General features: G+C 38.1%; 2 protein-coding genes across 6 annotated transcripts in view; both read right to left on the bottom strand.

Moving 5' to 3' along the window:
* Positions 1-5,839: 5,839 nt before the first annotated feature.
* ndc80 (NDC80 kinetochore complex component) lies at positions 5,840-19,964 on the bottom strand. 3 transcript variants are annotated; one of them, XM_041787804.1, is made up of 18 exons: positions 19,855-19,964; positions 19,336-19,431; positions 17,699-17,782; positions 15,411-15,540; positions 15,114-15,286; positions 14,766-14,868; positions 14,546-14,635; positions 14,244-14,337; positions 12,306-12,406; positions 11,786-11,930; positions 10,937-11,142; positions 10,504-10,653; positions 10,235-10,324; positions 9,985-10,077; positions 9,602-9,732; positions 9,261-9,363; positions 8,584-8,713; positions 5,840-6,178 (listed from the first exon to the last, which is right to left on the bottom strand). In XM_041787804.1, exons 1-17 carry the CDS (start codon positions 19,860-19,862, stop codon positions 8,585-8,587), a joined length of 1,926 nt encoding a protein of 641 aa, XP_041643738.1. In that variant the 5' UTR covers positions 19,863-19,964; the 3' UTR covers positions 5,840-6,178; position 8,584. The 3 variants fall into 3 exon arrangements, with proteins under 3 accessions (XP_041643738.1, XP_041643740.1, XP_041643741.1); XM_041787806.1 differs by having other exon boundaries at positions 5,840-6,175; XM_041787807.1 differs by having other exon boundaries at positions 15,411-15,537.
* Positions 19,965-21,029: 1,065 nt separating this feature from the next.
* nipbla (NIPBL cohesin loading factor a) overlaps positions 21,030-27,987 on the bottom strand; it is a 51,504-nt gene continuing 44,546 nt past the window's right edge. For all 3 annotated transcript variants that reach the window (XM_041787130.1, XM_041787129.1, XM_041787131.1), the window contains exons 44-49: positions 26,199-26,399; positions 25,765-25,911; positions 25,287-25,657; positions 24,994-25,168; positions 22,418-22,615; positions 21,030-22,325 (exon numbers count right to left, since the gene is read on the bottom strand). In XM_041787130.1, the coding sequence (XP_041643064.1) occupies positions 21,963-22,325; positions 22,418-22,615; positions 24,994-25,168; positions 25,287-25,657; positions 25,765-25,911; positions 26,199-26,399 (1,455 nt within the window). In that variant the 3' untranslated portion in view covers positions 21,030-21,962. The remainder of the gene's footprint in view (positions 22,326-22,417; positions 22,616-24,993; positions 25,169-25,286; positions 25,658-25,764; positions 25,912-26,198; positions 26,400-27,987) is intronic.

Genomic DNA, 27,987 nt, shown 5'->3' with positions numbered 1-27,987 from the left:
CCTTGAGGCACACCTTTAGAAACCTCCATAAAGTCCAGCCATCTGGACACATTGGAATCTTCCATCCAGATAATTTGCAAACCAGGATGCTGCTTGGTTTAATAAGTACACTTAACAGCAAACCATGGTCTACAGTGTCAAATGCCTTGGATAAGACTATAAAAAGAGCTACACAGTATTTCTTACTGTCCAGAGCCTGAATAAAATAATTTAAAACCTTGAGGGCAGCTGTGGCAGTGCTGTGTCGCTTTCTGAACCCCGACTGAAATGAAGATAAAATGTTATTTGTGTCTAAAAACTCCTTCAGTTGATCACTGACTAGCCTTTCAAACACTTTAGCCAGTATACACAATTTAGAAAATGGCCTGTAATAGTTCACTTCAGAAGGTTCACCTCCTTTTAGTAATGGGAGTACAAAGGCTGACTATATTTTTTGTAATGTTGTTAGTCATCAGCCTTAGGGTAAAAATGTAAGACAGTGGCTCAGCAATAAAGTTGACAGCCAGTTTAAGAAAAAGGGATTGAGTTTGTCAGGGCCTGCTGCTTTTCTAGAATCTAGATTTCTCAGTGCTCTTTGAACCTCAGAGGCAGAAACGAGAGAAAAATTAGAAGTGCAATCATTATGTCTGTTGACGGTCTTTTTGTCACCATTTGAAACAGACTTAGTCAGATGAACTTGAAGTCTTTGTCTTACATTAATGCCAGTGGAATTGCTAGTATTTGTTTTTCCCACCTTAGTGCTTCTACTGATTTGAAAGCCTTCTCAATGCAAGACAAGTGACAAGTGGAGGATGGCAGTGTGACTCCCAGGCTTTGAGTCTCTCTCACAACAATCACAGCAGGCTGAGCTCAACTTACATGCTTTGTTTTGTAGATACTCAAACTTCTACAGTGAAAAAAGATGTTGCAAAAAGGGCAACGCAGCTGTGTGGGAACTGCACGTTGTGGACTCTGCAGAAAAAATGGAGATAGCCATGTAGAAAAACAAACTTAACGTGTAAAAGGGATTTTACAGAATAAATTGGTTCTTACTGTATACAATCTTTTTGCTGAGCATTAGACCTGGTATCTATTTTGGTCCCATTCAACATTAATATAAACTCTAAAAGCATCTTTAAAAGTCAATATACCGCCCAGCCTTAACTTAGGCCACCATGTGCATGCCCTTGGGTGTGCAAAGATACACAAATCCTGACATTCATTTTCTCACACATGCAAAGAAGCTCCGCCATCAGCCTGGTAAAATGGCTTTTATGGATGCCACCTGTCCATATGGGATGTGATAAACACAGCCAGGTCGGTGCTGTTTAGTTGAATTAAGGCTCTATAGCTGTTAACACATGGTACCAGCCTGTCCTTTAACTTCCTGCACTCAGCCCCTCACACTCACAGAGGAGGGGTTCGCCCTCGCGAGTGGTGGAAGTTATCCATCACACGTTTCATTCCCTCTCTCTCCATGGAGCCCCTCACAATCACCTCATCTCTCCTCATCACATCTGCCAAAACATTTCTCTCACGCTTGCAGCTCTGTCGGTTTCTCAAACTGTGTAAAAGCGTCTTCGACTTTACTGTACTGATACTATGTGGAGTTTTTGGGGTCAGCCCATCCATTTCCCTAAATCCCAGGATGACATCTCAGACTTGTTTGCAACGCTTTTGTGCAGAAAATCCTGCATGGGAGGAAACCACATATCAATGATGTTCAGTTATTATTTTATAAATACGAAGCACTGCAGGATGACAGATGATTATTTACATTATGATTCATCAAAAAATGTATTTGATCCACATGTCAGCTTCACTGTAATGGTGATATAAAATCTACACTGCGACCAGTGTAACGAGGTCTGCACCCTTTTTACTTGGGCGCCTGCTGTACCAACTGTGCTAAACACCATAAGGCCCACTTTAATCTAAAAATTTGGCATCTTATATGCTGTTGCCACCACTTAAATTTCCAATTCTAAATTATCTATCCATAGATGATCTATCTAATCTAATCATTTAATCTTATCATCAAATAACTAAAGCTGATATTAGGGGAGACTGGGGACAGTTGCAACACTTTTGACATTACTCTGAGCTACTCAGAGACTATTTGGACTCGGCACACCAAATCTTTACATATTAAACTTACCTGTCTGCTAATTACCCATACCATTTAAAGATGGCTACATATGAAATATCAATCACAATATTTATTTGAATAGAGGAATTCAAATGTTGCAACTGACCCCAAACCTGGGGACAGTTGCAACATGGATCAGGGACGGTTGCAACATATTAAAAAAAAACATTAAATTTCACTAATTAACTTCTGCTTTTTGTCACACTAAGCACAGTATTCCTACAATATTAAAGTATGACATATTCAATAAGTCTTGTTTTGTGTAAATCATAGGCCTACCTTGAATCAATGTGCAGATGTTACCGAAGCTCTAAAAACTCAATATTTCAGTGTGGGACAAAAAGAATGGAATAATTTGCAATACAAAAAACATTTATTAAACACATTTTTAGTGAACAAAGTTCAAATTGTTTTAAAACACTTTATGACAGCAAATAAACGGACTTTTCTCCTGTTTTTACCAGAAAATTGATGTGGCTAGTTTGTCCAAAAGCATAACTGATCCAACAATAATTGCTAATTTTTGCTCAACAAGTTATTTGGGGAATTATTTTGTTTATCATTAGCATTAGTTTCTCATTGTATAACATGACTGCCTGTTCTGTTCATCATGAGCAATGAAATATATTAACTGTGTAAAAATCTTCAAAAATACTGTTGTGTGGTCTGTTTTGACATGACTAGCCTAATTAGCATGGGGACAGCTGCAACAGTTGCAACCATCCCTCTGGTATCACAAAACATCATGCGCTAGCTAGCCACACTGACATTGACACATGCTAACCATGTCACTGAATAGTCAACAAAACCACGACTCAAACTAGGTAAGTTTGGATTAATTCATACAAAAGATCAGGAAAGTATGACAAAAATACAGCTCATGAAAAAATCTACTTTCATACCCCAAAACAACTTTGTCTTGATATAAGCAGGACCAGATGCTCAATATGGCCTCTCTGTTCTTGGTGGGCAGAGGGTCTAACTGAGCATGTGCAGTGTGAGTGTCATCACTCTAGCATGTTTCTGATTGGAGAAATAGGGCTTGTTGCAACCATCTCTTGTTGCAACTGTCCCCAGTCTCCCCTACTGCAAGTACAGTTGCCACCTTCACACGTTGCACACTTAAATTAGGATATGTAGTTTCAATGCATACATTTACAGTGCCATAAATTCAATAGCTTGTAAAATTCAAAATCGGATGAAACTGTTTTACTGCCATAACGCTACCTGGTGCTACTAAAGCAACAAAACTTAACAGAACCAAATCAAACTAAATAGAAGTGAATCAAGCCAGTGTTAATTTTGATGGCACTTTATAATTTGGTTTCAGTTATAATCTTTTGCCAAAAATATCTTTTAGTTGTAGTCATAATTTAGTCATCTAAATTGTTTTAGTTTTAGTCTAGTTTTAGTTGACGAAACTTCCCAACATTTTAGTTGACGAAATTTACAGTAAATTTAGTCGACTGATTGGATCTCTCCCCAACTTACCCCGCCACCATGCAGCAAAAGCAGTTGTGATTGTATCTCCCTCGTCTCTCATCCCACCTTTCCACACAGCCAAAGTAGCTGTGATTGGATATATGCCTAACTTGCCCCTACTTTCTACATGACGACAATAGGTCTGATTGGATAAAGTCTCTGTCAAACATTTCCATCTTGTTTTATTTGTTGACTAAAATGTCAATTAATTTAGTTTTAGTTTTTGTCCATGTGCACTTGTTTTTATTAGTTACTGTCTTATTTTCGTCAGGGGAAAAAGGCTATTAACGAAAACTATAACGAAAATAACTAGTAAACAAAATGAACACTGAATCAAGCAGCTTCCTCATAGCTCAAAAACATGGATTATAGCAACAGAGACCAGAAAAGCGACATCACTTTTAACAGCTTCAAAAAGGCTTATTCTAAGCTCATAGAAATAAAACAAATCTGGCGATAAAACACTCATTTAAACATGCTCCACATTTTCTAGTTTGCTTGCGAAATTCTTTCAAATTATTTAAAATAAATGCTACTGTACCTTTAACAAGACACACCCTACTCCTACTCCCTTTATGCTTTCCAAACGGTGAAGACAGCATCAAAACCAGCTGGCTGAAATTATAGTCAAACACATTTAGGTGTATTAAACTGGAGCTACAAGCATCTCTCAAAGAGTCATTTGAAAAGAAACAGTAAAAATATAAATCAACACTGAAAAAATCTTAGTGTTGTGTGGTGGGGCAGATTCTCTCTTAATTATGGAGCTATTGTGGTATGAATTGAAAACAGTCTCCCTTCTGTGGAATCATAAATCCACTGCGGCGTGTCAAACAAGTGCAGCTGAATCAGAAAGCAGACGTCTTTATTTGCTAAAGTTCCCTCAAGTTTGTGAACCCTAATGTTTCATAAGTCTGAAAAATTCTGGATCAGGGCTGATGTTAGAGTAGACAAAAAAGATAGAGGATTATTTAAAGTAGTTTTTGAAAACCTGTAGTGACCCAAAACTGTTTTTTTTTACCACAGGATATCTGGACTCAGTGTCCAGATCAAGCAGGCAGAAGTGATTAGAAAAGGGTACAGTGGCTCATAACATGGAAAAGCTTCTCATTTATGCCCTCACCACTGATGCAACTTCAGCCTTATTTACACTAAATTTTCCTCTCTGCGAAGAGGAAAACTTTCACTTTCAGTGTAACCACTTCATTTACTAACGAGGCAGTCCGACAGTTTTGTGGGTTTTGGCTAATAGCAGGAATTTAAATACTTTAATGCGCTCGATAAAAATAGCTAAATGAGACACAAATGGAAACTATGCCTGCTAGTTAACTGTAAGCCAAAATCTGTCTGAACTTGTGTCTGAGTGAAGAGGTATTTACAGCTTACTTTGACAGACAATCATTAAGAAGAATCATTAAGAAGTACAGTAAAGGTGCAAAAAGATGCTTATTGTCATATATTATCGAGGAAGGATCAAAATGTGAGTAATAGACACATAAGGTGATAGTGATGGCTAAAGTTTACCAATAATTCATGTCTAATTTAAATTTCTTTTGGGTGATTGGTCTTAAATTACAGTTTGTCTCTCTCGGTTAAAAAGCACTTTGGTCAACATGAGTTGTTATTTAATGACCTTTATAAAAAAAAAAAAATGCTTGGTGCATGCATTTTGACATGCCCTGACCTGAAAGAATTGGTATATTTTTCTTTAGACTCTCAGTCAAGGAGGGTAAACAAGAATGTGTCCAAAAGCCCTGCACTGTTGGATACAAAATTTATCAAAAGATAGCAAAAAGAAAGTTAAAATAGAGCTAAACATTGAGGTCAGATTTTGTATGTTTTGGTCAAAAAAAACATCCTTACAGCTGTGGTGTGTATGTGCTGCCATCTAGTGGCCTAGGTAAAACACCACTCCCCCTGAGGTACAATGCCACATTGAAACGAGTTTGAGTTTAAACTACATGTTGAATATTTAAGCAGTTATTGATGAGGACACAACACATTTTTTAAGTATTTTTCAGTGCTTTGTAGAAGAAAAACAAATTTAAAAGGCACATTTTCACACTAAAATGTAAAAAGTATTTATAATCAACTAAATAATTTATTTAAAATGGACTTATCCACTACTAGAGACATCTTCTTTAATAAATGTTTTAAAAAAGAGCTCCACACACAGTAGTGGAGTTTAAGAAATGACAGTGTTATGACATGGCATAGATTTTGCTTAGGAATGCTTTTTATTAAAAGGTGAAATTTTTGATACAGAATGACACATGACAGAAAAACTTGAAAATCATGCATAAAAGATGTCAAAACTTCCATCCATACAGAACCAATTTGTCTTTACAATACAACTGTGAGACAAAAACACTAGATTAAAATCAAAATAACTTAAACACAAAGAAAAACTCACTGTGACAATTTCTTTTGTTAATCTAAAATGATAAAGATGTAATAAATTTCCAAAACTGTTAAACACAAATGAAGTAAATGAACAAACATCTTCACAAACTCCTTGGTGGGTGGAGACAGGAGGGTCTAGATGGCCAGGATGTCTGGGTTACACTGCTGTGTTTAAAAACAGGACATGCAGAAGAGGAAAAATATCAGACTAGTTAGAAGTGTGGGCTTCAAATTACATGTCAAATTCAAAAAAAGTTGGAGCGCTGTGTAAAATCGGAATTTAAAGAAAACAATGGAATGACTTGCAAATCATATAAACACATTTTTTTTTCACAACAGAACATAAACAGCATATCAGACATTGGCACTGAGACATTTTATCATTTCATGAAAAATATTAACTAATTTCGAATTTGATGTCAGCAGCACATCCCAAAAAAGCGACAGGGTAACAAAAGGCTGGAAAAGTAAGTGGTCTTAATGAAAACCAGCTGGAGGAGCATTTTGCAAGTAATTAGGTTAACTGTCAACAGGTCAGTGACATGACTGGGTATAAAAAGAGCATTTAAGGAAGGTAGAGTCTCTCAGGAGTGAAGACACGCATAGGTTTACCAATTGGCAAAAATTGCGCCTAAAAATTGTGGCACAATTTCAGAAAAAAAAAGACTGAATATCCCACCATCTTCAGTACATAGTATGATAAATAGATTCAGAGAATCTAGAGGAATATCTTAGTGCAAGGGACAGCGCCAAAGGTCAATATTGGATGCTTGTGATCTTCAGGCCCTCAGGTGGCACTGCATTAAAAACAGGCTTGATTCTGTACTGGAAATCACGGCATGGACCCAAAAACACTTTCAGAAATCACTGTCAACACAGTTCACCTTACCATCCAGAAATGCAAGTTAAAGCAAAGAAAAAGCTAAATGTGAGCACAATCCAGCAATGCTGCCATCTCCTCTGTGCCAAAGCTCATTTAAAATGAACTGAGGCTGAAGGAAAAACTGTTCTGTGGTCAGATAAGCCAAAATTTTAAATTCTTTTTGTAAACCAAGGACACAGACTAAGTGAGGGACCATCAAGCTTGTTTTCAGCACACAGTCCAACACCCTGCATCTCTAATGGTTTGGGGTTACATTAATGTCCATGGCATGGTCAGCTTACACATCTGGAAAGGCGCTATCAATACTGAAAAGTAAACAGAGGTTTTAGATCAACATATGCTCCCATCCAGACATCTCTTTCCAGGAAGGCCTTACATATTTCAGCAGGACAATGCTAAACCACATACCGCATCCATCACTACAGCATGGCTTCACAGCAGAAGAGTCATGGTGGTGAATTTGTTTTCTTGCAGTCCAGAACTTTCACCAGTAGATATTTGGTTCATCATTAATTCCAGCAAAGCAGACCAAGGAATGTTGAGCAGCTAGAATCCCACATCAGACAAGAATGGGACAACGTTCCTCTCCTAAAAATCCAGCAACTGGTCTCCTCATTTCCCACACATTTTCAGACTGTTAAAAGTAGATAGGATGATACACAATGGTACACATGGCCCTGTGCCAGCTCTTTTGATTTTTGTTGCTTCTATCAAATTAAATTAAAAATGAGCTACTAATTTAATGAAATGGTAAAATGTCTCAGTTTCAACACCTGATATGTTGTTAATGTTCTAATGTGAATAAAATATGGGTTTATGAGATTTGCAAATTGTTGCATTGTTTTTTCATTTACATTTTTATACAATACTCCAATTTTCTTTAGAACCAGGGTTATACATAAAACAAAGTTTATATACAAGCTTATATAACTGAAGTTGAATATATCTTAGTAGTTTTCTTGAGATCTTGACCTATTGATCTTTCTCTCTTGGGAAAGCAGTTTTTTTTCATGATAATGTGTTCATTTCTAAATATTTTTAGATAACCAATATTACTCATAATAATGGGAACTGGAGTAATGTTTGTCTTATCCTTTCTTTGTTCAGCTCTATGTTTGATTCCATCTAACACCACTTTCATAATAAATCTGAGTGGCTGAATTTTTATACATTTTAGTTCTTATTCAGGAGGTGGTGGTGGGGCCTGAGGCTAGTCCAGTTGAGAAGCACTGTTCTAGGCTACTCTCTTTGGCCAGACTGTTGATGTTTTATGTTACTTTCCTGAGCTCCTGCCTGTGATGTGTCTGACAAAGCACTTTACAAACATCTGTTTTTAAAAGGTACTGTAAAACACATTGTATTAAATTCAAAAAGCAGATGAAAACTATTCATGAAAAGTATTATATACTGTTTTATGTTCTTCTAAGAGGTTCATTTCCCCAGACTTTAAACCCCTCTTTTGTTAAGCTAGAATTCACCTCCACACTCAGCAGCATTAATCACATTTTTATTGATGTGACTAAAAGACTTTTAAAATGTTTCTACCTCATTTTCAAAACTTTTCAGAACTGAACAAAGAAAAAAAGCAAACAAGTGAATAATGTAAATAGTTTCTTTTTAGATATGCCAAACTTTCACAGTTTCTAAAATCACCTTTATCCTGCTGACTTGAATCCTTCTATTTTACCTTATAAGGTGTTCGCCTTCAGCGTGAAGGTTTTCAGGGTTTCCCGCAACTTCTGTATTGCAGCCTCATCTTCCTCGACAGCTTTGGAGCAGGCACGCTGCACTCTGCTGTGCAGCTCCTCCAGACATTTCTGAAGGAGACAAACAATGGGACATTCATGTGTTAAATCACTGACATTGATATTTCCCTTTTCTCACCCAAACAGTACCCTCTTTTCCGCTTCCTTTTCATCTTTCCTTCCTTCATTCACTCTGCTGCTCTTACTCATTTTCTGTCTTCACCTGCTGATGTCCTGTTCCCTCTGAACACATTTCCATGTCTTATTTTACTTAGATGTTCATGTATCTCTTAGTCGTCTGTTAAACAGTCGTCTAGAATAAACAGTGCTATAAAAGAAGGTTGTTGTTATTTCTGTTTTCCTATTATCATGTTTTTCGTCTCCACCTGTTGTACAAGGAAAGCCTCAAGCTACAAGTCAGTGATGACCAAAAGCACATTCAATGATCGTGAATGACTTGAGATATGAGGTCTGCACAGTGGAAAACTACAGTTAACCTGATGTGATGCATCTCTTTTAGTCTTTCATTTATATATGGAAGGGTATCTTTATTAATTTTTCCTCTTTTCCCTCTCTCTTCAAGCTTTATCCTAAAAGGAAAGACGTTTAAGACACTTGCCTCTGTGATTGAAAGGTGGTTTGCTGCGGTGTCACATACAGATGTAAGGTTGTTGGCAACTGTTCTTCTCTCCTCATTTGTCTCCTGCAGAACCAGGTGGTACCTGAAGGAGACAAACCACAGGTGTTTCACAAAAAGAAAGAAATCATAATCCAGAATGGCTTAAGCAAGTAACATTACAGCTTATGCATTAAGTCCATGAGTCAAAGCTGTCAAACTGAAACATCTAATTTTACCAGCTAATAATCTAAAGTTAATATATCTGTTTTTTAGTGGCCATAAACTCAAACAGAAGTAATGTAGACACAAATATGGGTGATAAATATGTAATGGTTTCTCACTGTTGTTGTGCGGTCTTCAGTTGCTGCACAGCCTCTTCATATCCATAAGTAACCTTCTTCTCTAGAAGCTTACGATGGTTCTCCACCGACTCCATCTCTTGGGCCCAGTCCTGTTCCTCTCTGGCAAGCTCCTACACACAAATAAACACACAGGGAACAAAAAATTACCATATCATTGATGTACCTGTAGTTTCTTTATAATCAGATATTGAATTATCGTTTTCATTTAAGCTTAGAAGAAAAAAACAGTGGAGGAAAAAGCTGAAACAAATGCAACCTTGTCTAAATTCAGCAGTGTTACATTTTCTGGATGCACACTGGTGTATTTTTTGAAGTATTGGATTTCGATGAACATAAAGCAGACTGAACTACATGAATGTTACCTGCATTTCAGAATCCAACCTCTCGTCCAGCTTACGAATCTGCTCTCTGATCTGTTTCAGGTCATTGGACTTGTCCATGATGTTGGAATCCATCTAAAGAAAAAAAACACACATTACATACGCAAAATCATTTTAATACCCTTTTTTTTCTCAATTCAAACAGCAAGACTGAGACTCAATTGTTGTTCTCTAGCAGGGATCCATTCTGAAAATAAATAAATAAATAAATAACTACAAAAATATTTTTTACCTGTTCACTAGACTCCTCCAGACTGAGTTTCATGTTGGTTAATCGACTGTTTTCCTCCTCCACATCACTGATACGCTTTACAAGGAGCATCTACAACACAAAGCATTCATCAGAAGGGGACTACACAAGCTACCAAAATACTTAATAACAATTTTAGTAATCATGTAAATATGATCTTAAAAGTTGAATAAACAAGATACAACATAATACGCTGATTTAATTTTGCTGATTTACCTTTTCACATGTTTCGGATAATCAGATGAAAGTACCTGTATCTGTGTTTTATGCTGAACCATGCTGCCGGGTCCACATTCAAACGGTCTGATCTCAAAATCCTGTCCACAGGCGTTCTCTGCAGACTGCGGAATCAGCTTCAGTTTACGGGCCAACTTGTGGTACTCTCCAAGCTTCAGCTCCGCCTGGGATCAAGAGAAATAGCAAGACAATACAGAGGCAGGAGGGGCAAGAAGGAAAGTCAGAAACACAGTCCAAGGATTGAAAACTGGATGAAAACTGCAATCATTAACCATCTTAGGGATATGCACATGAATTTGATTTAACTGAATTCATGCGATCCAGCATAGTCACCTTGCCAACTAAGCACCAGAATTACAAGTTGGTAACAGACCATTATATTCATAAAAACCATCATAACCAGATAACACCCTTTCAGCTCCACTTTGTTTGGATCATCTCACGTACCTTCTCATTCACTTTTGCCAGAGCAATCTCCTCATTCCACTTGTGCTGCTCAGCATCTTCCAGGGACTTGCTGAGACTGGTGATGGTTTGTTGGAGTTCCCTCTTCTCTCTGTTGATCCTCTCAACATCCGCTGGCGTAAACTTCTGGTTTGCGAGGAGGTGCTGCAGTTCATCTCGCTCATGTTTCAGAGACTCCAGGTGACTGCCTGCAGGGACCGAGAAAAAAAAAAAGATGTATATAGAATAATATGTAATTCTTAGTTCTGAAAGGGGAAATAGATGAAAGCTTGGGAAGACACAGACACTGGATTTTAAGACCACAAAAGAGTTTGTTTTAAAAAATGAAGTAAATACTGTATGTACAAACACCAAACATTGCTCAGCTTGCCTAAAAAAACTATGTTGGTAGGTAAAATATGTATATTAGTCAGAATACACACTATAAGGAAGAAGAAAAAGGGGCTGAAACTGAGAAATCTGACAAAAAAGGAATCCAGTGAACTCATAATTCAACCAAAGCTAGCTATATAATGGACAATTTTCACATTTTTACTGATTTGAAAAAGTAAGCAAGCACAAACTTTTGGTTTCAACCCATATCCAACATATATAATCCACCAAACACACACTATTACATTTAGTCAGACTGTAAGACCACACACCTGCTGTCACTGGTGTCAGTTTTACATTGAAGATTCTCCAGACATGAGATTTCACAGAAACTTGATTGGTTAGACATAACTTTGGAATAAAATCTGTCCTAAAATCTAGTCTAGTCTGTAGCCAGTTAACCATGGATATTTAACAGGTTTTAAAATGGTTATCAACCACTTAAATGCTTGTATTTACCAGTGGTCTCCAGTTCATCTTTCAGTTCTGAAGCTTTGTTCTCCAAGTTGGCTTGAAATGACTCCAGGCTGCTTAGATAACTCTGGAGTTTCTTCAGATCTGCCTGCAGCTTCACCCTTTCCATCCTCTTTGTCATCAGTCGATCCTGTTCAAGAGGAGACAGTTACTGGTCTGATCACATTTAAAATGTTTAAGAGGGGCTCAGACAGCCGAGTGGTTAGGTCGCTGCCATGTACAAGGGTAGCATAAAAAAAAAAATTAAAAAAAAGTTAAGAAGTCAAATCAGCTCAAAGGAGTTCGCTACAAGATACCAATTGCAAAAATATTCAGGCCACAGCTTTAAAAAAAGGAACATTAAGCTGCCATAATTATCCCCGTTTTATTTAGTCATAGATCTTTTTGATGATGTTTAGATATTTACTATTCCCACTTACAGTAAATCCTTAACAATTTCCTTCATTGCATCAATGATTTTTTTTAGATTACATAGGGGTGTGTCAAAATCATTAAGTCTTCTTACCGTCTGACTCTCTTTCTCCAGTTTTTCAACCTCCTCACTCAGTATTCTGTGTTTCTCCTCCATGGACATCAGCAGGGCCTCATCCACGTTGTAAAGTTTCTCTGTCAACACAAACAAACTTCTTAGCCATTTTGCCAACTTGCCAGACAGGGCCCAATTTTTGGCATAGAAACCAGCACATTGTAAAAATAGTCAACACTTATTTTTAGGATTGGGTATTGTCTGGTATAATACCATTGCCAAATCAATACTTTTTCTACAGTGCCAGTGCCTGAACAGTGCCTAAATTGATACTTTGAGGGAAAAAATGTGTGTTGAAGGTAAGTGGGAGAATAAAAGCTGTCTGTGTCCCATGAATGATTTGCAGAAATGTCTTCATAAGGTGCCAGGCAAACTTGTGATATAAAAGGAAATAAGTGTAACTTAATCCAACACACAAATTCCATTTCATATTTCTTGCTTTCATTAAGTGGCAGTGTATCAAATGAAGTATCAACATATGTTATGGTCCAGTAGGTATCGGATGTGTTGGTACCGGTACCATGTTCGTACTGCTTTCTAATACTAGTCCCTACTTATTTTATGGAAAGACTGTGAGAGAGTCTCAATTCAAAGGCTACATCCCGCAAAGAACCCAGCCTTCGTAGTCTGTTCAGACTGAACTGAAATTACACAGCCTGGCCTGTGGAAAGTTCCCAGTTTTCATCACCAGCTGGACCTGTCTGTATTGTTGTTTCTATATGCCGCTCATGTCACTGACCAACTTCAACTGCTGCTCCACAACCAGCTAATTTACAATACCCAAATATAACCATTAAACAATAATCTACAATGGTAGATTTAAGATGTATGGTCTGCTGTTCTGCATGAAGGAGCTAACCAGCTTTAACCAAAACAGAAATGTGTTCGAACAAACAGAGATTTACAAAGCTATAGGATGAATATCTCAATTCCTGACTCAACTTTTGACTTCTTTGTTTTATCTCTGTTCTACTTTTACACCTCAATTTTGTTGTCTTGTGTGTCTTTGATTAACTCCGACTAAGGCCGGGCTTACACTGTGTGAATTTCATCTGGTTCAGCCACAGTTTAGAGACGCACAACTCACTTTGAAGTCAGACCAACTTTCAGTCGGATAGGGCATCGTTTGTCGTGCTGTGTACAGGGGATACGATGGCCAACCTACGGCCTGGCTATGGCCCGATGAGCTGCTCCTGACTGGTTGGATGAATTTCTGGCACGTTTGATATTTTGGTTGTACGTCTCCAGACACTCCCACAGTGAGAGCAGAAACGCGAGCAGAATAAACAACTTTTGGGGGATTTTTTTTCCTTTGTAAACTGCCAGACAACATTCTAAATTACCATGACAACAGCCACAATGACTTTCTGATGCACCTACAGCCATACTATGCTAAAGGAAATAAAGGAGCAGGAAATATTCCTACCCGCAGACCTGAAGCTGACACAGAGGTGATGCTGTTTGTGTGTGTGGGATAGAGAGAGAGAATATGACTGAAAACACGTCACCCTCAGAGTGTGACTTATTAAAAGGAAACTGCAGATTTCTGTCACAGTCTGTCCTGACTTCACTCGTACAGTGTGAACACTCAGGTCGGGCACAGCCATGGGACCGTATAGTGTGAGCACATAAACCATGTGCGATGGTCGTGCATTGTAAGTTATTCAGACGCATAGTATGAGCTGACATTCTGCCACGCCTGTTGTATGGTCGGCTTGAAATTGCAGTGTATGCCCAGCATAATGTGTATGTGTGTGTGGGACGCCAATTTGTAATTCTAATGCCAGTCTGTGATTACAAGCTACAGATTAGCTATTAACCTCAATGTTAGCTACAGCTACAGTCAAGGTTTGGCCTTTAAATGTTCGCTCTGTCAGCTGCAGTCTCTTCAGTGAGACATATAGTGTGTGTGATTACTTAGTTTATTGAGGAAAGCCTGGTCCTCTTCATGGAAGATGTCATCGCCCTGCATGAACTTTGAGTAGGTCTCAGCTGTGTAGTCCAGGAAGAGCTGCAAGAGAACATAGCAATGAGAGTGAAACAAGAGAACAAAGCTACAGAACAAACAACCCACCAATATTAACATTTGAACAGAGTGAATAAGACTAAAAATTGAAATCTTTATTGTTTTGTGTAGGGTTTGCCATTACTATTACAAAGTACCTTATACAACCCAACTTCAGAATAACAAAATATCTTTTAAAAGTGTTCAAAAATACCTTGTTATAGTCAGCTCCTTCTTCTATATTGTCACAGTCTTCACCAAAGTCACTGAACAGTAGCTCCTGACGACTCAAACTCCAGTTAATCTGACAGAGTAAAACTGGTTTTAAATTACACGATCTTAAATTCTTACCTTTTAACCTTTCTGCATCCTATGAAAACTGATCTAGTTGAAGAAAATAACTGTAATTCTTATAACAAAGAATTCTCTCTCACCTTCACAGTATCAATTAGCCACATGAGAGCACCAAGGGCTTGAGGCCAAGTGTGTGGAGCTCCGACAGAATACATCGAACACTTGGACAGAACAAAAGGATACCTTCACTCGCAACAAAAAAGAATGGAGAAGCAAATGGTCAGCAATGTCTCCAACAATCAACAAGTCTGAGAACAAATGTTACAATACAAATTTCCTAAACAATGATTTTGATATGTGAGGGGGTCTTTGGGAATTTCCTTCTATAACTATAGTTTATCAAGGTTTAAAATAGGCACTTAAGTCTTTAGCTGTGATAAATGGTATTCAACACTAAAACATTCAGTACAAATGCTGCTATAAGATACCTAAGGGCTTTAAGGATGGCAGGAACCTCTTCCTCTACTTTTGAGTTTGGCATTTCAAAGGTTTGGTCCAGCTGGCGGTATATGAACTCAAACATCTTCACAAACTCCTTGGTGGATGGAGACTGGAGGGTCTTGGCTGCCAGGGTGCCTGGGTAACCCTGCTCTGTCAAGAACTAGGAAGGCAAAAGAGAGGCAGGATATATGAGTAAGAATAGAATCCCAGTCATGCCCACCAACACCCTCATTTAAAGTTCAACATCATGCAGCATTGATCATATCTGAGGCAAGTTTTTGTACCTCATGCAGCTGTCTGATACACTGCTGGACATAGGATTTATCATGCAAAGGTCTGGCATCTTTGATCTTCTCAGTTCCTCCAAACCCTGACATGATGCTGTTGCGAGGCATGCTGGCTCCACTGGTCCTGCTGTCAAAACATCAAAAATTACACAAAAATATGTTAACCAACAAGGGAGAACAGCAATTTGATTTCATTTCACTATCCATCCATCCGTTTTCTATACCGGTTATCCCGTTGGGGGTCGCAGGGGGGCTGGAGCCTATCCCAGCTGTCATTTGGGCGAGAGCTGGGGTCATCAAAAGAACTACCTTCTGTAAATCACCTTTATGAAAAACAAAAAACTTGTTTCTTTCTACTTCATTTCAGTGCTGTTTCAACATGTATTGTGTTAATCTTTTAAATGTTATTTCTAGGTAGGATAGCTAGATTATGGCAAAAATCATAATCCCTATTATATACCCAATATTTTTGAGTTATATTAAGATAACAGCTGTTGGTCACAATAACTAATTTATCTGGCAGCTTATGATTCACATACATTTACTGAACTTCAACACTCTTAAAACTTAAACATTCAGAAAACTTTAATAGACAAGCAATAAATGACATTAAGTTAAAAAAAAAAAGTCAGAAAATAAGATTAGGAAAAAACAAACAAAAAGACTACTAAAGAAAGCACAACATGCCATGTGGCTTGATTACCATTTTGTCTAGGGTATCTTCTTTTCATGATCTTGGGAAGCTAAAATTACAATTAAAAACTGAAACTTGTTTAATTGCCCCGAACTATAACTAGGTTGACCTAGTCTAAAAACTTCACATTATATGTCGAAAACTGCTATTGTTTCCAACAAAGTGAACATGGGGAGAGTATGATATTCTAGCATGGAATGGGAGTGTCTCTGGACAGTGGAGCTGACAGTTCAGCCTTCTGGAGTAGTTGAGAGACTAATAAACAAATGAACAGCAGATTTCAAGAGGGGGTCCCCACTTGACAACCCTGGAGAGGTGTTGGACTGCACAGTTGACTTGTGGGGGCCAAAAATTCCGGGTTTACAGTAGGGATGTGTACTGATAAATTATCGGCCGAGATTGCATATATTTTACAATTTTTATTATCCCAATAATAAAATATTAACCGATAAAATCCACAGAAAATAAAGGTGTTTGGTTTTTTCTCACAAGACTACACATTCCGAAACAGTAGGTGGTGCTGCAGTATGAGGTCACCTATTAAGCATCAGAGAAGAAGAGGAGGCAGCCTCAGTGCTAAGAGGCTAACAACAGTGGAGTTATTCAGTATTTAAAGGGAGGATAACACGACAGTGTGTATAGAATTTGCCCTGCAAAGGTCCTGAAGAGTGGAAAGAAGTCCTCAATAGATCTTATAAGTCACTTAAAAGTCTTCATCCTACTGACGTTAAAACAAAGCTACAGTAACTGCTAGCCTCAGCCGCAGGCATTAGGACCAAGCCAAAGGCTAAACCAGGCAGAGTGCTGATTGACCAGGCATTGGAAACTGCAGAAAGTTTGCCAGAGCCAAAAGGTGCAACATTATAATAACAAAATCAGTCTGCCAGTCTCCTGATCCACTGCTACTTTCATAGACTTATCCCTTCCTGCTCTGTTTGACATGGTTTCATTCAGTCTGATCAATGTTAGGAACAGAAGTTTAGCCACAGACCACAGTGTATTAAACATTTTCACCTATTTCTGATATGACTTATGTCAGTGCATATTTTTAATCTTTATGTAAAACTTCAGCTCTCTTTAATTCTAACTTAAGCAGCAAAATAAAAAATTCTTGTCAAGTTTATTGAAATGACAGATTTGACCACTTGTCAAGATACTTTAATTCATTTCAAGAGAAAAGGGGAAACCCTATGTTGGTTTTTTGTGTATTTTGTATTTGGGACAATAATGTTCAACCAAAAAAAGTTAACTATAATAAGAGTTATAAAGTCAGAATAGTTCATTGTTTTTTGAAAATACAAGTGATACTGGTTAGAATTAGTTATAAATATCTTTGCTCACTACATATTTACCCCTTCTTACCCTCAGTTGTGCATAAATACATAAAATAAACTTATTTTGTTTAATCAACGATTGAAAAAAAATATTGTTTTTTATCGGCCATCAGGAGTAGGAAATTATTGATTAAAAAAATACTTATCGTGCATCACTAGTTTACAGATTTCTTCCGCAAGCACTTATCCTTCCAGTGGGTCACAGGTATCTTGTGTTTACTTCCAAATAAAAGTTTTAAATACTATGATTCACATACCGGCCTCCAAAGAAGCTTGTCCGCCTCTCGGAGTTCACAGACTGTGGTTTGGGGATGCTGAGTTTTCCAAATGAAGGTTGTTTACTGGAAATCAAGAATGTGAAGTGTGAGCAAGAGATTGTGTACATCTGGTAAATGTAAATAAAATCACATCATGATATGTTCAAATGTAACTTCAAAAAAAAAAAAAAAAAAGAAAAGAAAAATGATGATTTTTGCTAGCAACCTGTCAAGAGAAGAAATTTGTTTGTCTCCAAGCACTATAGAATAGGTCAAATACTGATCTGTTTAACTTCTTAACATGGAACATGTTTTGTGAAAATGTTTTAGTATCTTGTCTGCTCACATAATAGCATTTAGCAGAACAAACCTTGCATAAATGGAACATAATATTTATAAGTAGGCTTATGTTTAAATAACTGATTAATCACTTGAATATGTGTTTCTGTTTAACTGTATTTTTTATCAATTGAGAACAAGTCTTTATTGATACAAAAGGAGGGTCTCCTCCATGGACTTTTGCATCTTGTATATTTTTGAAGTATATCAAAGGAGACCTAATAACAGTTAAGTATTTTCTTTTAATCCCACTGGTTGATATCTCAAATGTGGCTGTAACATGTTAATAATCTCAGTTTTGCACACTGCACATTTATCATTAAGTATTTACAGTGGCATGATAAGGACTAGGGTTGTTGAATATCAATATGGGTTGAATTTAGATTAAATAACAAATGTCCAACTTCAATTTTTAAACAGAAGGTGCAATATTTCTTTGACATGGAATGAAGCAAAATTAGAGTTTCCTTTCTTTTCCAAGCAAAAGTGTTATGCTCTACACATCTTGCAAACATTAAGTGTCAATTTTCTTAGAATAGGTTACAAAAAATCCTACTTCCTTGTTTTTGTGCTTGTCTTAAAAACGAGAAGGGTATGAAATCATTTGCCTTAAATACAACAGTTCATCTTGAATTTGTAATGAGTTAGGATAATCACAACTAGATATTTTCATTCAAAATGTTAAGCCTTGATCTACTAAACTGTGTGTGGTGTAATGTGGAATGATTTGTTTTTTGCTTGATAAGGAATGCATTAGATGAGGATCTTAAGGAAAAAATGCAGTTGCAATATTGAGGAAAAATCGCAATAAGATCATTTCAAAATCATTCAGCCCTAGTATCAGTATCTATAAAACTAACAATTCCTTCTCCCAATTGCATGACATGTTGTGATTTTCGTTCCTTATTTAACTAGAATGATTGTTTTCTGGGAGAAAGGGGCGTTTTGGAGGCAAGAGCCACCATACAAAACTTAATTGAAGCCCCTAAATAGGGTTAGGATGAGTTTCAGATTTCTTTTAAGTTTTTTCTATCGGTAAGTTAATGATGGATATAGACATTTTTCTATCAAATAGAGTGGACGTCATTAAAACCAAATATCTATTTCAGAAGTAAGAACAATATACGATATGACTGTATGGGTGTGGTTCACATATGATATTACCAATTGTACATTTGTCAGAAGAAGAGTGGACTCCGTTCACAGCACATTAGGGAATTGATATCTCTACTGGCTACAAATAAAGTCTGAACTTATTAACTTTCTACTGAAATAAGTCTCAGTAAACCTTCACCAACCTTTGCGGTGTTGTGTACACCATGCTCGTCCTGTTGGTGTCTTGCACTCGCATCGGCAGCTCCGACTGCCTGCCTGTTGCCCGACTCATCCTTCCACTGGACACGATAAATGTACACGTTATTCGCCGTTATAAGACAGACTCACAAATCGTATCAGAAATTTTGCCACGACGGTACGTTGACTCTTAACCTGTCAGAATCTCGGTCTTATGTAGCTCAGCTGGTGAGCCAGCAGTGCTAAAACTACTTCAGTATCCTACACAACACAATTTTAAACACGCTGAATAAGTTGTTAAGTACTTTGCTTTAACAGACGCTGAATTCACCTTTACAAATGACTGCAGCTAGACACAATGTTTAAATTAATGCTTAGTTAGCAACCGTTAGCTAAAGGTGGCTACTGTTTGGCTACAACAACGGCGACCGTTTAAGTCACAAAATCAAAATAAGCGTTTAGAATGCTGTCTGTTGATTTAAAGTAATGCTTGAGATTAGTTGTGGTCTAAAATAAAGACCTACCGCTCCATATTTCATCGATTGAGAGCTACTGTTTATAAAAATGAATCAGTCGTCCGAACGGACGGAGCTGAGAACCCCGCCAAAATAATACAAAACAGAGTAGCGTCTACGTCATCAAAGTACGGCAAAACACTAGGTCCAAAAAGGGTCCGTAATGTGCCTAGGCAAACAATACGTGTCAGGTCTGGAGATGGAGCGATCCATGAATAACAAACTGAATCAGAACGGCCAAAACTAGGGATCTATTAGTAGCACAGATTTATAAGGACGCACAAATTGTGAAAATTACGGCCAACAGTGATGTTTATCTCAGAAACTTAGAAAATGAGTTGGATTTTTACACGGAACGATGTAATGAAAACATTTGCATTGGTACCAGCTGTCACGTTTGACCATGAAATCGGATGAGGTTTTGGCCAATAGGTCCCTTATTCTGCCCTGTCATTTATTATTGCTTTTGTCTTGTTATTGTATACCAGATGCCAGTTTTAAAGTGACTGGACACATTAGTTTTCTGTTCACACAACCACATAATAATTGTCACAAGGGCTGATATCGGCCACTAACAATGTTAAATAGATGCATCCGTGCACCTCTTATTTATAGAGCATTATTAAGCATAAAGTACAAATAATAACTCCAATTTATTGCATTATGTGCGAATGGGAAAAATACAATAAATATTTAACCCATCGAGCTTCACCACTAAAAAAAAGTCAGCAGGACAAGTCCAAAAATTAAACCATTTCTACTACATTCCGTTTCTAATCTTAGGCGGCAGCTATTACACATTTTTGGTTTTCATTTCTATTAACATGGATAGCAGAAATATATCAAAAGCATCATCATAGTGAAATAAATGCACTTTCTGATGTTTCTGGTTCTCCATTAGGCACAGACGTTGGTCTAAAAAAAGACAGGAGTGCCAGGATATTGAGGTACTTAAAAAAGAATAAAACTACAATTCATGGCAAAGTTCAGGCTCAGACTGTTGTCAAAGTATGATAAGAAAAAAGGTTTTATTTCTGGCATGGTGTTGTAGGCTCCCCGCCTTGAGAAAATGATGAACTCTCATCTTACTTTCAGGCCTGTCTGTGCTTTGGAAATAACCCTGATCTTAAACTTTTCTCCATTTGCTGAATGAAAAGATCAGATTAACACTTTGAGCAGACAAGTGACAAAGAGAAGTAGAAAATTTATTGCAGTATTTGTTCCACCGAAAGGGTATGAATCCCCTTTCCTCTTATTACTAGGGTGACCTAATACAACAAAATCTACATTTACAAAATATCCTCCTGCAATAGGCCACATATACTGCATGCGTAGTTCGAAATAGAATAAATTATATTCAGAGGACTCTGCCATTGTACAGCATGGACAAATAAAAGTGAACAAAAATAAAAATTCTTTTTTTTTTTTGTCTTTTTCTTTTCCTTCAAATATCTAAAAGCTAAAAGGAAAAACCATCAGGGTGCTAGTAGTATAATAAACTCCAAAAACACTTTAATAAGAACATCAAAAAGACTAATTTCCAACATTCACTTAAGGTTTTATTCTTTTTTTTACAGCTTTTTTGTCTTCAGAGATATAAACATTTTAGTTTTTTGTTGTGTTAAACTATGATACAGTGGGAGTAGAAATGAGCGACTAGAATCTGCTGCACAACAGCGAAGGAGCTCCCACAACAATGTTGACAAAACATTTCCCTCCAGGTCTCTTTTCTGATAGCCTTTTTAAGGGATAATTTGGGTGAATTATTCCTTTAATGCCTTCTGGATTCTATCCTCTGCACTTGTACACAAACAAAACATGAGCAGTCCCTCTATAATATACTGTAAGTCTTATGTTTTGTGTCATTTTCATTTCTGCAAGAATAACTCATGTAAAAGTATGTAGTGTCAAATATTCTTGCTCTTTTGTGTTTTCTTACAAAATTGAGGAAGGAGAGGAGGAGGGTAGGAATCCAGTGAAGTTTGGCTGTGTCGTTGGAGGTGGCAGGTTGAGAAGGAGGAGTAGGAGCAAGGAAGAGGAGGATTTTTAAAGTAGAAATGGAACAAGGGGACAAAAAAAATAAATGAAAAGGGAAAAAAAACACCACACAGGAGCCATTAGCTAGCCCCTCCTTCCCGCGCTGCATACAATGAGCGTAAAGTCTGTACAACTTTGTTGCTCAGTTTGTGGTTGCTGGTCAAGGCAATCTTCTTGTAAATGATGTCTGACTCCTTAATAGTGTCCACCCAAGGCACCAGTTTTCGGCCGTCTCGTTTCTTAGCCTCTGCCCAAGGTCCAGAGTATGAGCCAGCCATCCAATGGATGCTGTATCCACTGGACGTCTTTTGCACGACTCGTGCTATTTGTGGTCGGTCCTTGTATTTGGGGCAGCAAAGCGCGATCACATCCATAGCATCTACTGTCTCACTCATACGGCCGGGGTCCGAGGAGTCTCCTGTTCGCCTTGACCTTCGAGAGGACTGCAAAGAGGACAGAGGAAGAAAAGTTACTTTCCCCACACATTTTTTAACTTTCTTTTATCAAAACTGTTCTGCAAATCCATCTGTCTCACCCCTGGGGTCCTTTCATCGCCCTCACTGTCGTCATCGTCTGTCTCTGGTCCTGCCTGGTTGCGTGGACTAGGCCCTGACATGGGGCCAGGGCCTCCAAGCAGGGCGTTTATGGCTTTGTTTCTGATGTTGGCGCTGGCAGACGCTTCTCCCTCTTCATCCTCCTCGTCTGGGTCCAGATGTTCCATCAGAACTTTGAACTGTGAGTGGGGACACAACAAACGAAGTCTGAGAAACAGATTTTAAATCTAACAGCAGTTAAAAAGCATTATAAAAGCATGCATAATGACTGGCACATTAGTGGAGTAACCTTGTAACAGCAAAGAAAAAACATTGTTGCAAGGCTTCAATACAAAAAGTTTACCATACTTTTGTAAATTTGACTGAGAACTGCAACATTTATAAAGCTATGAAGAATTAAATTTGTAAGAAAAGCTAAAGGCAAAAACTGATGAATGCATGGGGGAAAAAGGCAACCCCAGAAAATCAAAGTAATTAACCGGCCATCTGTGATATTTGTTCAAGGAACAATATGAACATGAAGAATATCAGCACTGAATTATCAAACCTATATTTTCTTAGTTGAGAACTTGCATTACCTCCAACATTTTCAGAAATTTTCAAGGTCAAAAAAATCCTTGATGTCTTGTCGTGGACATCTCACATTAAACCCACACTACTGCTGTCCAAATTCAACAAAACCACACCAAGTAATGACAGGTAGACTGAAAGTGTATAAACTGTTGCCACAAATTTTTATCATAAGTTAAGGTTGTATTATAACTTAATACAGCAAGCATGTCCTTCCACTCTACTTCTGAGCTGTGTTTGCTCAGGCTGTATATAGCTATAAACATGCCTGAATCCACCAGTTTTATCACAAAACTGGACAAAAACATTTGACTTAACACAAGAAGTTCCTCTTACATGTTTTCATTGTTTTGAACAGGCATCTCAATAGTCAAAACAAACTTTGTGACTCTACAGGCACTAATAAATGCTTTTAAAAAGGATGCAAGCAGTGCAATTATATGTGTAACATTATTTGGAAGGTAAACAAGAGTCTTTAAAGCCACAACTCCAGAACATCTGCCTGGACTATCACCAGTTAAACTGGAACACTGGGGCCTCTGTTCCAGGGCTGGTAAGGAGCCAGTGCTTAAATCTGGAACTGCTCCTGAGACAGAACAACAGGATCCAGTATGGTAGTAACTCCTTTTAGGTCTAGGGGAAAGAACAGCTTTAAGTCAGAGCATACATGCTCATGTCTGTGGCTGAGAGCGAATAAATAAACAGGAGAAGCAATCTCAGCTACAATCTAGCCGGAAAACCAAAGACAAAGCAAAACAAACATTGATTTAAAAGCAAAGTGGCAGTGGTTCGAGAAGGAGACATCCTGTATCCTCACTGTGTGGCCCTAGGATACAGGATGCACAAAGCTGGAGGGATGGACATTGACGTTTATAGTGAAGTAATGGCGTGGCCTGGCAAGCTCAGTTCTCTGAGGGTTCCTGGAATGAACCAACTGTGAGCTGGCTCCATTTCTAGACAACCACCAGCCCTGGAACTAGCTTGGTGGAAAAGAGGTATGTGAGTGTGTTTACACTGAAAGCTAACGCTGCTAAACATTGACTGGCCTCAGTGTCTATTAGGATTGTAACAGTTCACAGAGGTCACCTTGGTTTTGGGGCCGTGGTTTGTTGCAGGTTTGGTTCATCGATAAAAGGAAGATAAAGCCCAACATTTATGGTTCTAGATTTAACTCTATCATCATTATGTTTTTAAAACCAACACTAGTTCAGCTTACACTTTGTTCAATCTAGTCTACTAGATCTACTCTACTATCTGTGACAGCTGGTTCATCCTGTGATATAGTAAACATGAAACAAAAAAAGAACAAAACAATACATATACAAAATTAAAAAAAAACAGAAATTAACAGCCTTACATCTCCTGATTTGAAAGAATAAAAATAAATACAACATAATATGCTTATTAAAATATGCACATTACAGAGCAATTTCATGATTTATGAAGTGTGCTGTGACACTGTTGTTGGGACAAAAAAAAAAAAAGTGAAGTGGTTACTCTTACAAAGTCCTGACTCGTGTATGTTAGTGAAGGACCACTGAAACTCATGTAATCACAGGATGGGACAATGCAACAGAGCCTGAGCAGAGCGCTTAAACACACTTTTTTAGCCACTGTTCTCTACTTCTACAGGTCTGTGTATAAAATATGATAGCATGGGTAATGTCCCCGACACTCTCTGATCTCACATAAGGAGGCTTTTTAAAAACAGTAGAGAGAAAGAGGGAGGGAGAAAAGCCCAACAGGTCTTGCTTCTTTTGCAGCGGGAGCTTAATTTTCTTCTTTGTGTGTTTTGTTTTGCTGGCTTCTTCCTCTTTTTCGTTGGTTAACAGCGTTTAGCAAATACATACAAACAACAGTGCCGCCTATACTGGTGGCTAAAAACTTCTCACACTGGTTTGATGCTTGTTTTTTTTCATGGCTCGTGTTCGTTGTGACTGCGTGCAAACACTGGCCTTGAATCATGTCGTACGTCTTTATTACTTACATCTAGGTACTGTTTGACTATCCGCCTCTTGACATCTTCTGTCAGTGTGGCATGCGCCATGTTGTTGGAGATGAAGTCCATGGTTTGTCGTGGATTAAAGTGAACATTGTTTTTCCTGTTCACTGCCTTATCGTACACCTTGGCTGACTCTGTTGGAGAGTACTTCTGGATTTTGCTGTAGGAACAAAGAATGTTGTTATTGAAGTCGAGGAGTTCACAACATGTCTGAAAGTTAAGTCAAAGAACCGGTCAAACTAATCATAGAATTTTGATAGACACAGAGTTAAGGTTACCTGTCAGAGAATCCATATTGGTTCTTTAAATGCTGTTTAAGCACCAGAAGTAACAGGATGCCCTGAACAGCGTTGGCAAAGTCCAAAAGAGCGATGGGATTTTCTGGGAGGAGCCTCATCACTTTATCCGCATCCTCCAAATCCAAATCATCCAGATCAGAATCAGAGTCCGAGCTGTCTGCTACAGGTTTCCTGGCTTTCTTAGGCCGTCGTACCTTATCCTCATCATCGTCATCATTGCTGTCGCTGTTTTCTTCGTCACTCCGGGGTGAATCGGAGTTCATGTTCTCCTCGTCATCCTCCCCATCTGATGTGTTTTTCCATTCCTTTTTAACCTTCTTCTCCTTACGCTTCGGCTCTTTTAGCAGAAACTTGGTGAGAGAAATTCATAAGGAAACCAGAGAAGTCAAAAACACACACACACCAGGAAGAAAAAAAAACATTTTCACACAAGCTACTTTCAAAAAGGGTGTCCTACCTCTTTGAACGTTTGCAACAAGTTGCTGCCAGAAACCGACAGGGTGATGTCTATGTGGTGCATGATGAACAGAGGCTCCTCCTGGCTCTGGTACGGGAAACAGGCTAGGTTGTCTGCTACAAACAGGAGCATGTTTACTTCCGTCTTCTGCAGAAATAAAACACATGGGAGGGGAATGAGTTAGATCATTCTCTAGGCTAGTCAAAGCGAAAGATAGTAACACATTAGCGTATTACAGCTGTACATTGTTTCTGCTTTCTTCTAAATAGTGCTGAGCTAAATTATGTGCTATTGTTTGTGTCCCAAAGAGCTAAATGAAAAAGTTTCCTGCCAAGACACTGCTGGCAAATTCTCACTTGGCATTTAATAAATGAGGACACCACTCTCTGCTGAACTGTGCCAAAATGTGTGAAGTGGAGCGCAGGTTTACTCACAGCACTGTCATCAAAGAGGTTCAGCAGCGAGATGAGGAAAGCCCTCCGGTGCTGCCGGTTCCCTCTGATCATAGTGAACAGGTGGGAGCAGAGCGCTGAATGGGTCTCGTCCTGTCTGAAACCTCTGATTATGGTCTTACGGGACAACTCAATGGCCTGTTGCAAATTGTACGACATCTTCATCCCAGCTACAGCTTTCATCTGAAACAGAATCAGTTTAGAGAGAAGTGTCAGACATACAACTGTTAAGACAGCTGCTGTTTTACTACATGCAGTATTTCTACAGGAAAACATGTTCTCTCCATCTTCTGTAAAAGGATAAAGAACTGAAATGTTGAAGTTTGCTGGATACATTTAAGCCATGTTTACATGAAAATGATGCACTGAAAATTAAACTGTTTTTCTTAAAAACAAACAAACAAACAAACAAAAAGAGCAGGGTTCTATATTCAATCAACAACATTTTGGTAACTCTAAACTCAACTAAAATGCTGTAGTATTAGTGTCATCGATCCAAATTCTGACGTTCAGCAATGAACACATTTCACCCACACACCAGGCATAAACAAGGCTGCAGCTAGCTTAACAGTGTGCTATGTGAGAGACAACAGATCAGTCTGAGTCTACTCATCATATTTCCCTCCGACACAGTCAGATAACAACCCAAACTTCACCCGTTTGTGTCCATGCAATGAATGTGAAGCACAGTGATGAGGTGAAAGGCATGTTCTTTTCCTCTCTTAACTGTAATGTCCGCATTAACAGAAACATGAAGCAGTTGACGCTGTCGGCCTGTATTAAAGGTACTAAATTCAGATCAGAACTGATAAAAGTGGATCTGTCCATCTCTAGTATACATGCCAAGACGAGAGTTGGCACTGGCTTTTTAATGAACAGATCACACACAAACTTTTCGATCTACGGTGTGGCGAGATAAAATGGGTATGAAAAACTGTGTGTGCAGACATTGCGGTAGAGTTGCTACTAAGACTGTGCAATTAATCAAAAGTTTGTATTAAAATGCAATATGTCCTTCTGCAAATTTTAAATGGCAGAAGGTGCAATATTTCTTTAAACTTAAATGTGTCAAAATACCACTTTGAGTCTATTTCTTTCTTTGCAACAGAGATGTAAAGTTCTACACATTATGCAAACATTCAAGTATCAGGGTTTTTAAAACAGATGTTTTTCTTAATCAAAATGAGAATGACATAATGATTGTTCCCTTCAATACGACAATTCAGATCATATTTGCAATTACATTCATAAAAATTGCATTCGACTTTTTTTTATTGTTCAGCCCTAGTTCCTCCTCTAAGTCAGTGTTTCCCAACCATTTTTCCTTGGAGCCCCCCCAAGGACCCAAGAGAGAAGATAAAGTGACACCACTGTCAAAAATCAACATAGATTTAATTGTTTCACTGATAAAACCTAAAAAAGGCTTATGCATGTTTTTTTTTATCAAAAGACTTTTATATAAAGTACTTAACTGCTTTATCACATTTTCAGTCAGTATTTGCAAATCAAATTTTGGCAGCCTTAGGCCCCATCCACATGGAGACGAATTCAGGAGTATACGCAAAAAAAATGTTGTCGTATCGGCGTTTCATCCACACGGAAACGGCATTTTTTGAGGCCGTAAACGCTACCTTTTGAAACCGGGTCTCAGAGTGAACAAATCTGTAAACGTTTACCGTTTTGTCTCTGTGTGGATGGCCAACCTCATCTTTCTTGCAATGATTACATCACACATAGCGTAGCCCACTTACGCCGCATGTGCAGTTGAACC

Source organism: Cheilinus undulatus, linkage group 5 (assembly GCF_018320785.1).
Source record: "Cheilinus undulatus linkage group 5, ASM1832078v1, whole genome shotgun sequence".
NCBI lineage: Eukaryota > Metazoa > Chordata > Actinopteri > Labriformes > Labridae > Cheilinus > Cheilinus undulatus.
The sequence above is the reverse complement of the archived record's forward strand: the minus strand, read 5'-3'. Positions and strand labels throughout refer to the sequence as shown.

Bases quoted from the DNA above. Each gene is read 5' to 3' on its own strand.
- ndc80 (XM_041787804.1), bottom strand. The intron at 14,636-14,765 runs GTGAGAGAGAAT...TTACTCTGTCAG, and splicing joins GGCTAATTGATACTGTGAAG to ATTAACTGGAGTTTGAGTCG. The intron at 8,714-9,260 runs GCAAGTGTCTTA...TGTCTCCTTCAG, and splicing joins ACCACCTTTCAATCACAGAG to AAATGTCTGGAGGAGCTGCA.